At 40.2% G+C, this 12,742-nt stretch overlaps 1 protein-coding gene across 5 annotated transcripts in view; it reads left to right on the plus strand.

The window, feature by feature from the left end:
• shroom3 (shroom family member 3) overlaps nt 1–12,742 on the plus strand; it is a 74,318-nt gene that overhangs the window by 53,565 nt on the left and 8,011 nt on the right. For all 5 annotated transcript variants that reach the window (XM_060891276.1, XM_060891277.1, XM_060891280.1 and 2 more), the window contains 7 exons: nt 226–360; nt 968–4,028; nt 5,360–5,412; nt 6,001–6,717; nt 8,186–8,557; nt 10,938–11,043; nt 11,220–11,501. In XM_060891276.1, coding sequence (XP_060747259.1) covers nt 226–360; nt 968–4,028; nt 5,360–5,412; nt 6,001–6,717; nt 8,186–8,557; nt 10,938–11,043; nt 11,220–11,501 — 4,726 coding nt within the window. The remainder of the gene's footprint in view (nt 1–225; nt 361–967; nt 4,029–5,359; nt 5,413–6,000; nt 6,718–8,185; nt 8,558–10,937; nt 11,044–11,219; nt 11,502–12,742) is intronic.

Genomic DNA, 12,742 nt, shown 5'->3' on the forward strand with positions numbered 1-12,742 from the left:
AAATTAAAGCATTCTCAACATTAATTAACTACAATATATTTAGAGATTAAGGGTGCCAGCATAATATTTTAACAAAGAAAAAAAATCAAGGTTAATTTTTGGTAAAAAAAAAAGGTAAAAAGTTTTAATGATAGTATATGTGTAAGAATCAGACAATTTAGACATGTACATCAGTGCTCTGTGTTGCCTTGTCCCCTTCTGTATTCATTTCTGTCTCTGTTGCAGGAGCAGTGAGCCTGGGTCCCGTCCCCATTCCTGGCACTCCGCTAAACTTGGTGAGGGCCCTCTGGACTCTGACAGCATGATGCAGATATCCCAGGGTGCCATGGGGGCTCCCTGGCACCAAAGCTACCATGCCAGGTCAGAGACAAATTGATGTTAAAACAATAAAAAAAGAAAAGTAAATGTATCCACTGTTAATTAGAATGGCACTGTTATTGTTTAAATTTCAACATGTGAATACCTGTATAGCCCTCAAAGGAAACTCAAATTACACCCAAAGAGTGAAAATAATACCACCTTGTTTAAAGATATCCCATTTTATTATCTCTAAACAGGATCCAAGTTACTCTCTTTCATGTTAATCCAAGTCAAAAGCAATCAGTAATTTAACCAGGACCCAAAATGAACACAAAGGATAGTACTAGCACTGTCCATTTTTCCAAGAAGATTGCTAAGTGATTCCAATAACATCTTAATAACCAGAGCTACTGCACACTGGTCAAGTTTTTCTGGCCTGTCACCTCATGAAAAAACATACTTCTGTTCTGCATGACCTTTAAGTGTAAATTATTTGGCTGTGTATGGAATTTAAAAAATGAAAAACATTGATTTATTGATAGGTTTATACATTAAAATCTTAACTTGTGGAGCACCATTAAATGTTCTTCTATATTGTATTTCTACATTTTCCTTGTTAACTTATATACCATACAAAACTTAGCTGTACTATTTATTTTTATCACAGTGCCTCCACCACAGACCTGTCAGGTTATGATGCAGGATTTCTAAGGAAAAGTCCAGACCAGTACAGTTCAAGGGGAAGCATGGACAGCCTAGATCATTCGCATCCTACTTACAGTTCCTGCAATCAGCTGTCGGTCTCCAAATCCTCCAATAGTATTGACCATTTGCATAGCAAACGTGATTCTGCATACAGTTCCTTCTCTACCAGCTCAAGTATCCCAGAATACCTTGCAGCTGGGCCATCATTCAGCAAGGAGCGCTCATATTCCATGGACAGTGTTCCTCAACATAGAACTGCAGAGGACATGCATCAAGCAGGTATTTGCTATGACCGCACTGTCTATGACTCTCAACAGGGCATGTCTGCAGAGCCTGAGGTCCTTTCTGCAGCAATCCTAAAAGCTAATGAGACCAAAGCACAGTCTAGATGTGGACTCATGCAGGGCAGGGTTTGTCACCGTTCCAACAGTACCAGTGGCAGTAGCAGTGGAAGCAGTGCATGTGGTACAGTCACATCACATCGTCACAGTGCGGGACCAGGATGGGGCCAAACACACAATGGCAACTCTTATGAAAGCCTGAAGGGGGCACCCTCACCTCCCTTACGTAGTGACAGCTATGCAGCCACCAAAAACCATGAGCGGCCCAGTTCATGGTCCAGTCTTGAACAGGCTCGGTCTTTGCGGGCTCTTCACAAGGGTTTTTGGCATCACTCGAGTGGCTCTGTGGCATCAGGAAAATCATCATTTGGAACAGAGGGTCAGCTTCACACAGTAATTGAAAAGAGTCCTGAGAGTAGCCCAACAATTAAACCCAAACAAAGCCTTCCACCTTTATCACAACCTGGATCAGCCATGCTGCCTACTGGCATCTACCCTGTTCCACTGCCAGAGCCCCATTTTGCACAGATACCAACTACAAACCCTAGCTCTAGTAGTGTGTACCCAGCACTTGCCAAGGAGAGCAAACCAATTCCTCAGAAAGAACACAGTGGAGGAGCAGACTCTGGTGTTAGGATGGCAGCAGAAAATGGATACCAAAGTATTGCACCCTACTCCAGCTCTGTCCAGATTCCTGGTTTCCCACAACCTAAACAATCAACCCAGGTGAAAGATGACGCTCAAACCAAATGTGGCTATAACAGATCTCATCCCCAAACACAGGGGTTCAAGCCGCAAATGATGTCCATAGGCCAGGAAAGAAAGGACCCTTACACTCCAGTTCAGCAACGGCAAGATAAACCCAGATACTTACATGGGATGGATACTATGGAAGCCTACAGACATCCTAGAGAGGAAGTGCCAAGTAGATGTCAAGAACAAAATGTCCATCCACAACCATCTTGTGCAGCATGTGAAGTTTTACAGGAATATGTTCAACCTCAAAAAGGTGATCAGAGAATCAACACGTCAGGAAGGTTCCACAATGAATCCAGCACCTGTCAACAGAGGGACCAAGATCTGGATCATCCATTAACCCGACTTGAGAATGCACTAGCAGAGGTCCAGAGATGTTCTAGCCCGCACAGCACTACTAGCCAATGCAGCCCCCAAAGTGAGCGGAGAATGTCAGTAATGGAGAAAGTCAGTCATTTTGAAAGACAGCAGACCAAACCGCGCAGTTACAGTCACAGCCACTGCCACAGCCTCTCTAATTACAGCTCTTCAATTTATCCAAGTCAGGATACCCAAAGTGCCAAGAGGTCCATGTCTGGACTGAAAGATCTGCAAAAAGAGTATGTCCCTCAACTGAGAAGTTGGAGTACCAGCCATGAGGGAAATGCAGAATCATCACAGGATATGCAGTCAAGGTATGTGAGTGCTGGCCTAGCTCAGCATAGGAAACCACATGACCTACACCGAAGCAAGAGTTCTTTTCAACTTAATGAGGAAAATGGCAAAGATATTCATAGGAGTAAGAGCACTTTTCATCTTGAGGAAAACAATAAAGACATTCAATGGAAAGAAGACCATCAGGACATCTTAGGCACAGTTCCTGACACCACCTTTACTCGAGCATATAGAGATAGCATCAAGGATGCTCAGTCTAAGGTGCTGCGATCCACTTCATTTCGAAGAAGAGACTTAAGCATAAACCCTCCTCCTGTGCCTGTGAAGCACATGTCTCTGAATAGGAAGGAATCCAATATGTGCCCAAATCCCACCACTTCTCCACACACTCCTAAAGAACGGCATGTTATTCCAGCTGAGTTACCAGACAAGACGAATGCTCCTGAGCTTCCAAGAGTCCCTCCTGTAGGTCCTTCAGTTATGCGAATATGTGGACGGAAACGATTGACCATGGAACAAAAGAAAATGTCATATTCTGAGCCAGAGAACATTCATGAGGTTGGAACTTCTGATAAAGACTCTGGCTTATTTCAAAAGAAGGTACCACTGCAATTCCAGCTTCCTGAGACAAGTGTTGCAGATCGACGAAGGATGTTTGAACTTGTAGCTACTCGTAATACAGGTACTAAATTGGCCACCTTAAGACCTGAGTTAAAGCAGATGCAGCAAGATGCTTTGGCTGATTATGTTGAACGCAAGACTGGTCGGCGAATGGATGGACGGCCTCATCGTCCTCATAGTGCCTTCATGCAATCGAATTCTTGTTTGTCTATGGATTTACAAAGCCGCACCTGCACCACCAGTGTGTGCTCTATTCAGGAGCCAGGACGAGAGGGTTTCTGTGATGTTAACCGCCAGTCTTTGACTTTTACAACCAATGCACAATATCCCTTGCACCCTAACAGGAACACCCAAACTCAGAGTCAATCTGAAGTCTATCAGTCTGCTTTTATGCCACAGAGTGCAGAACCACAGAAACCAGAAAGGCAAGCAAAGAGAGCCATTACAAGCCATGTTGCAGGTCCAAACTTGGCTCACTTCCCCAGTGCCCCTGTTAGACAAAGCTTGGATGAATTTCTTGAAAGAGCTGTTCCAACCAGAAGCTCAGGGAAATCAGCTTCTGCTGAGGACCTCTTGGATCGCAATCAAGACCGTCCTGTTTCTCATCACTTCAGATCAAAATCCTCTCCAGCTGTGGAGAACCACAATCTGGTAATAAACCTGCTATATGTTTTTAAGACTTACATTAGCACTGTATAAATCTTTCTTTGTTTGGTATTAGATAACTTCCAGTTATACTATATATAATTATATATTTAAAGTGAAATATTATCCTCTAATTTGCATGGAGGTCTAATTGGACCCCATGCTTTATTTGGATGCAATGGACCAAGGGGCCAAATAAAATATTTAAATATTGGCCAGATTGTTGTCAAATTAAAGTCTGGATTTTGAGGCACAGATCATTGTTCATATGTCACTGTATTTATTTTCTTGACATTTAGCCCATGTTTTAGTGTGCTCCAAAAAAGTAAAGAAAAGAATCTTAAAAATAATGATATCGGTAAATATATATATATATATATATATATATATATATATATATATATATATATATATATATATATATATATATATATATATATAGCTCTATAAGGACATGACCAACCCATTTTTCTATATTTCAAATTAATCAAATGAGCTTTACTGGGGGGGTGAAAGGGGCAATGTCTGATCCCACATTTTTCTCATCCTCAGTTGAGGATGATGAAGAAATAACTCCAGGAAATATTCAAATCTCTCAACTTCCTGTTTGGTGCCATTGAGCCTGGCGGCAGGCATTGCTCTGACAGATGTGCTAAAGTGATAAACGCAGTTCCTTCGTGACTACAGGGAGGAGTCATGAGAGATAATGGATAAACTGCCATATTTTCAGGCATAAAACATTTGACATGGTTAAGGAGCTCCACTAATCTCTGAAAGCGATAGCGCTGTACATAAACCTTTTTGACATGACAGTTACTACTACAGTCCTGTACTACTACAGGAACTGCAAGAGGTGATCAAATGTAAACACTCCAAAGACACCAGTGTGTCACGTATTATGTTTTATCTTGTAGAATCCTGTAAAAGTTTGATTTTTTCAGGCTGACAGATTCAGTCAACAGCCAATGTCTTGAATTAGTTGTTGCTTAAATACTTTACAAAATACTTTACATACATGAAACATACTAAATTGAGGGCATGAGCAAATCAACATGGCTAGCAGATCAAACAAAGCAACAAAAAAACATTCATTACATGACAGGCAAAGCAAAACTAAATTTCCTTGTAAAGACTAATTATGTGGATGTTTGTAATATTTATCATTAAAAATAGTTGGTTGGTTAGTAATCTCATAATACCTCACTTAACGGCCTCTTTAGACCCAGAAGGCTTTTGCCTTTGTAATTACAGTATAATGGTTAACTTCCTCTGGTCTGATTCATTTCCCTCTTGCTGTTCACCTCCCCATTATGTTTTCTTGTTCTTTTAACTTCTAGGATGCCTTAGCTGGAGACCTCAGATTGTTCGGGAGTGTTTTTAAAGAAAACAGGTGTGTGTGGGTTTGTGTGTCTGTCCGGTTCGATTTTGCTTTGTCTTCTAAATGAGCCAATTGGCCCCAATCGTTGCCCTTCCACCCACAATATAACATTAGAAGTGCTGCACCCAAAAGGATGGGAATAGATATATTAGGGATGCCATTACTTTCTTCGTCATTCAGTGCAACACTAGCCAATCTTGGCTGTCTCTGAACTCATGTAGGCGCAGCAGTTTCCTGAATATGTTATGCTGCCTTGCAATATACAAGGAATTATGGTTCAAAAAGATGTGTTGGCCGGTGTCACATGTATTAGAGGCAGCATGTTTTAGCCTTCATCCTCCCTAGTTGCTATGGGAGAGCTGAATTGTGAGTGGGAGCTGGCAAATGATTGTATTGGGAGAAAATTGTATTAAAATCCTTAATTTGTCTTTGTGTAATTTGTTGTGAATATTGCATTTTGCTTTTATTCATATGGCTTGAAAGATTTAGTGGTTTGTTATCTTTTAAATCTTAGGTATGCTTTATATATTGTGAATTTCTTTAAGTATGGTATTTTTGTCATATTCTAAGTACTTTTTGTTCTATCTGTATGTGGAACAGAACATCAGGAAGCGAGGCACCTGAGCAAAGGTCATCAAGTGAAGTTTGTCTGGAGCATAGCTCTCTGCCTACCCCTGGTCTGACTCAGCTGAACCCACCTGTGATAAGGAGGGAGCGACAGCGCCACTCAGACCGACCCCGAGCCCATAGTGCCTCAGGCCTAGCAGCTTCAGTCGGATTACCCTGTCCTTTCTCCTCTTCAGCGTGGCACAGCACCAACGCGACACAATGCCAACCCAACCTAGATGCCATCACTTTCCCAGGCACTGTCCCAGAAAATCCACTGGTAGGAATGGACAATCAAAATTCTGCCAATGTTAATAGCTCCGAAGATGCTCCAAACAACTCCGACAAGACAGCCTATGACCTTTCACCTTCACACCAAAAAGTCACAGAGTCAGTCACATCTTTCTCTCCACCTCACAGACCAATCAATTGTGGATTGCCCACTTCTCCCAAAGCCTCCAACTCTCCCATTAGGTCCCTCCCCTCTCTCCGGATCTCAGAGTCCAGTATTGACTTTGCCTCATCTGCAGTTGTTTCACAGGAGGAGGATGAAGTGTTTTTATCTCCAACCTCTCCACCACTACAGCTGCTCTCAAGCAGAGAAGGAAACATTTCTGAGGAACCTCCAATTCCATACCCATCAGCCCAGCCTCAGATAAAGGAAGAGTCACTTGATGTCACAGTGTCTCAAGAATCACAAATACTGAACAGGTACAAACACAGATGTTATTTAGGATTATACTGTCTTGGTTTTTATAGCACTGTTAATCATATGAAAACTCCATCAGTAGTGCAGTGGTTTTGTTTAATACAGTCATTTTGAAGGCAATACATTGGACAAGTGATTGAAGATATTAACCAGGATTCTTTTCCTCTTTATCAAGGCTGTTAATAATTACTGACTTGACCACTCATGTTACCTAATGCTCATGAAATGTACGGCACAAACGTACTATTATTGGCATACAGTTTTTCACTTGCACTTTACAGTCTCTGCAGATCTCTCAGTGGTTTTTGACATTCAGTTTATCCCACAGCTGAACAGATTGCTGTTATAAAAACCTGAAAATTAAAATAATGTGAAAACCCTGATGAGAGTGGGTGTGTGCCCTGTGATGGGTTGGCACCCCGTCCAGGGTGTATCCTGCCTTAATGCCCGATGACACCTGAGATATGCACAGGCTCCCAGTGACCCGAGGTGGTTCGGATAAGCGGTAGAAAGTGAGTGAGTGAGTGAGTGAGTGAGTGAGTGAGTGAGTGAGTGAGTGAGTGAGTGAGTGAGTGAGTGAGTGAGTGAGTGAGTGAGTGAGTGAGTGAGTGAGTGAGTGAGTGAGTGAGTGAGTGAGTGAGTGAGTGAGTGAGTGAGTGAGTGAGTGAGTGAGTGAGTGAGTGAGTGAGTGAGTGAGTGAGTGAGAGAGAAAGAGAGAAAGAGAGAAAAAGAAAGAAAACCCTGAGAGATAGGTTGGGGATGTAGGTGGCAGTAAATAGAGAGAGTGGAGCTGTTATTTTTATTACTAATAGTTAATATTTTAATAGCTCAGCTTAGGAGTGAGAAAAGAGCAAATAAATATACTGCTCTGAACCACAGAGAGATGTACAGCTCACCCATTACTCACTCATTCCCACTGCACATATTATTGATTACTGTATATGTATATGTATATTTTAATCATAATTATGCTACGGAAATATAACTTATTCACATTAGGCAGTCACAACTGCAGTTATTTTTTGTGCTTATTTATTGTAGATAAATCAATTCAATGAGCTTTAATTAGTAGATACTTAAAGTAAAAATTACAGTTTTGAGCACTGTACTTAAAGTTACTCTTGGTGAACAGTAATTTTGGACAAAAAGTAGATTTGATAATCCTTCTGCTATGACAGAATTCGGATGCCAATTTCCCTCTTGTAGACCTCCATCCACATCACAGCAGCATAAGTAACTGTAACCGTAATTTCTAGTAATGACAATAACAACTGAAGGAAACGGAAAAGCTGTTTTAACCCAATATGCTTGTTCTTGCACAAAAATTCCTTTATTTTATATCTATTTTAATGAATCTTAAATGTATTTCAGCATCTATGTCAGTGGCTCTGCTTCAGTAAATAAATAAAGAGAAATCTATGAACTGGAAAAGATCTAAAGAACTAAAGACTGTTCATGCTTTCATTACAGTGTCGCTCAGCATCTATCTGTCACAACCACCCACCAAGAGAGAGATGATCAGTTGTATAACACTGTCCCATCCTTGTCAGTAACCTCTGAGCCCAATATCACCAATGTCACTGCTGTGATCTCCAAAACTGGGCCAGAAGAGCTTTCAGAAAACCCTGAGTCACCAATTCTGGCCAGGAGAGAGCGCACAGAGGCGGAGGTACAGGTGGAGACTCTGGCTCGGGAGCTGGTGAGCCGAGACGAGGATCTCGCTCCTCTTCTGGACATCTGGGCAAGCTCCACTATGCTGGACTTGATGGAAGACATCTTCCCTTCCTGCTCATCTGGTCCATGGCAACAAGTGAAGACCAGCAGCAGTCATGCAGGTGACAGGTAAGGAAAACCATGTCTCTTTTAGTGGTTATTATTATTATTATTATTATTATTATTATTATCATCATTATTATTATTGGGTGTCACCCAAATGAGGAATAGTTTCCCTTCTGAGCCTGGTTCCTCTCAAGGTTTCTTCCTCATGTCATCTCAGGGAAAAAATATTTTTAATGATTGCAGTTAGTTAAAAAATGATAAGCTACTTAACAGTACATAGAAGTTACATAACTTGATTTATTGTCATAATATACTTGAAAGCATCTAAGTAATGAGCCTAATAGTTTTAAAAGATTAATTTCATAAAAGGTGAATGTGTTAGTGGATCCTTATAATGGACATACAATAGGAGAAATACAAGAGCTTTAGCGGCCTTTATCACTGCATTAGTACACATGTTAAATGCTTAACATATTTCCATATCACTATCAATTCTTATTCGATTAGGAAATTGTAGTCTATGGGAAAAATTATGGCATACTAACATTTGATTAGATTGTCTTCCTGTGTATAATTTGAAGATTTTGCGTTTTGTGGCGTTCTACATGGAAAAGCAGTGCAACACTGACACCTAGTGGTAAAGTACTGGAACATGAATACTGTTATATTAATCCATTATATAAGTTTGAAATAGATAAAAAAGATTGTTGTTGTTGTTGTTTAAATAAAATCAATTATTTTCACTTGAAACTGAATATTAAAAATAGTACTTCAGTATGAAGGTGTATTTTTTCAGGATAGCACGTCATTTATTAAATGCATCTAAAACTCGCAGTGGATGTTTCAGTGTGCTTTGTGGCATATGAGGACAGATTTGATGAATTGAGCTGTGTATGAAATGACGCAGTAGCTGTTCTGTCTGGAAATATGCGTCATTAATGCCATTGTGTGTGCATGAGTGTGAGGGTTATTTATGCCCTGTTTGCTGAGTGGAATCCAGTTCATCTGTGATCAGAATTTTGTGTTTTGTGCATGTCTGGACAAGACTGTGTGACTTTGTGTGTCTGCATTCCAATTGAAGTGGGACAGGATGTTAGAGAACATCAAAAAAAAACTTTTTTGAATGATTTATCAATGGAATGTATATTTTAATAGGGACATGCATGTAAGCATAGAAAATTACAAATAAGAGTAATAACTTAAGCCACATAACATTATCATAATGTACAATAATTCATGATGTTCCCAGAGTTTTGCTAAAACTAAATATGAGGAAACAAGAAAAAGCAACATCCAATGTGCTGTAATGTTTACACATAAAGACAAAACGGACTGTCCTTTAAGTGCTTTTGATTTTATTTTGTCTTTAATCTGATAGTCAGGGTTCTACACACCCCACCCCACCCCTCCAGACTCCACATCCACAGGTCTTTCCTCTCCCCCTCCCACTAACATACGATGACATGCACCAGTCACTTTGTGTAACACTGGTCTGCTCATTTGCACTTGCTCTTTATCTGCCATATGCCTGCTATATTTAATATCTATTGTAACATTATCTGTATGCACCTTGGGACTGAGAGTAACGCAATTTCAAATCTCTGTATGTACTATACATGTGGAAGATTAATAATAAAGCAAAACTTGAACTTGAACATGAACTTGAACTGACACTGTGTACTTTCAAGGCTAAAAAAAACATTTCTCCCAAAACTTAAAATACAAGACCCAGAAGATACAATAACAGTCACAAAGTTAAGTTAGGTCAACAAAGGTCAACAAAAAGTCACAAAGTTAACCTTAAGTCAGGTTAACGTCTGCATGAAAGTTTGGCACTTGGTTAAAAGGAAAACTAAACATTGTAAGATTCTGAAAGAATAATGGCGATGATGAATCCTGACTGGTGTTTTATATTAAATGTCTCTGAGCTCCAGGTTACACAACTCCATTTGACTACATAGAGTTGTAGAAAGGACATTATTTATAATCACACTCTCCGGTCTCACCCAGATGAGCATGGGTTCCCTGCTGAGTCTGGTTACTCTAAAGGTTCCTTCCTCACATTGTCTCAGGAGTTTTTCCTTGCCACTTTTGCCTCAGGCTTGTTCTTTTAAAATAAATCTAAATGTCATTTTTAAAACTTTTTTCTTCTAAATTGTTATATTTCTGTAAATCTCCATTGTTAAAAGTGCTATACAAATAAAATGTAATAGAATTGATTTAGTTGGAATCATGAAGTCGCTTAGCCATTTGCTTATTGTAGACATTAGGGATTAGTATGTTTGCCATGCATCTCTGGGGTTGGGTTTTTATTCCCGCCTCCTCCCATTTGTGGGTTTTGCAGGTTCTTATTGTGCTTTCCCCAGTCGAAAGACATCTGTGGTACAACATTGTCATCTTTAAATTGTGCACTGTGTGTGTGTGTGTGTGTCACCTTACACAGTGTTCAGAGTGCTGTGTTTGTTGCTCCGGAAGCTCATGTGAAAGCCATTCAGGGAAGGATGGAGACTGATCTGGATGAAGAAGAGTCTGAATTGAACGAGAAGAAGGTTTGATTTCCATCTATTCATATTTCTGGAATAGAAATACAGTAACATTGTTTATAAAGTACTAGTTCGTCCTGAATAGGAAACTGCAGAGTTTCGTGATCTTTCAGAAAAAAAATAATGAAATTCAGTAGATGCTAGAGATTGTACTTAGTGCAGTGTGTCCTGTGCTCCTGTAGGTGGAGCTCCTGCGGGCTCTGACTGTGAGTTTGGAGGCATTGCAGATGGAAAGAAAGAGACTGGTGGAGGAGCAGCAGTGCTACAGCACTCTGGGCTGCAGGATAGAGGCACTGGTGCAGGAGCACTGCAAACCCAACGAGAGCGAGAAGTACCGTATGTTTATCGGTGACTTGGAAAAAATCGTCAACCTGCTGCTTTCTCTGAGTGGACGTCTGGCACGTGTGGAGAATGCCCTTAATGCCCTGCAGAGAGAGACAGAGAAGGGGAGCACTGAGGAGAGGGTGAGAGGTTCAAACACATGCTTGCAAGTGGTGCACTGATGCTAGTCCTGGTGCTAGTACTAATGTCTCTGTAGCACTGCACTTTGAACCAGTGGCACTAGGCCCAAATATAAAGTGGTTGTTATCAAGGGTGAAAACTTCCAAAAAAAAGTGCCAAATTAAACTGTAGGGTAAAGCAAGTTAATAAAACGACCTATGATTTTAAAGGAAAAAACCTCCTTGACGGTCACTCTGTTCATAGTCAACACAGCAGATCAGTATATTTGATTTAGGCCCAGGTTTACACCAGATGCTGTTCCTGATGCAACCCTCCTATTTTATCTAGGCTTGGGACCGGCACTGAGATTCAACCCCTCAGTGGCTGGGTTAAGTCCCTGTCTGAACCGAATCCAGGCTACAGGATCAAGCACAGAATCCTTCTGCTGGTCTTCTAGGGTGGGGTTAGAAATGAATAATAATTATTATTAAAATACAAAAATTAAAAATGATAACATTATAAAAATTCAAAATAAAAACTAAACTATATTTCATTTAAAAAAATCTGAACTAAGAAAGTAATTAAACATGTATTTAGTGCTGATTTCTGAATAGACACAACACGTAAACAACACGTGACTAGACACAACATGTAAACTGGATGAATAAACACGAAATGGTCTTGTCTACATACATACTGTAGGAAAAACAAACCGTTATCTCCTCAGATTTGACTCTGCATTTGCTCTATCAAGTAATTAAAATTCCAGTTGAATTCTACTATTTAAGTCAATTCTTCTCAGAATGAAACAGATGAATAACTCCAAAAACGTTCCATAGACTTCCTGTCAGCTCGGACCGGTCCAGCCATTCTTCTCTCCCCAGCTAGGCACTTCCCCTCATAGAATTGCTGTGCACAGGATGTTTTTTGTTTTTTTCACCATTCTTTTTCAATTGTAGATGTTGCTGTGTATGAAATTCACAGGAGCTCGGCAGTTTCTCAAATACTCAATGTTAAGGGCAGACAACACATTTAAATAATTCTCATAGTTTAATCAGTCTACTTGTACACTGACGTCAGTAAAAACCTGGGGTGAAAAAAGTAAGAAGATGATTTACAGGATAGTTGTGTGAACCTTAGGAAAAATAAACAGCACAGGAAGAAACCAGAACACAATAGGACAGGAAATACACAGTAGGTGTCTCCTTCAGGCTGAGTGTCAAATCCTGCTTCCATGTGCAACTGATCACTAATCAGTCAATGC

Source organism: Tachysurus vachellii, chromosome 17 (assembly GCF_030014155.1).
Source record: "Tachysurus vachellii isolate PV-2020 chromosome 17, HZAU_Pvac_v1, whole genome shotgun sequence".
NCBI classification, from domain to species: Eukaryota; Metazoa; Chordata; class Actinopteri; order Siluriformes; family Bagridae; genus Tachysurus; species Tachysurus vachellii.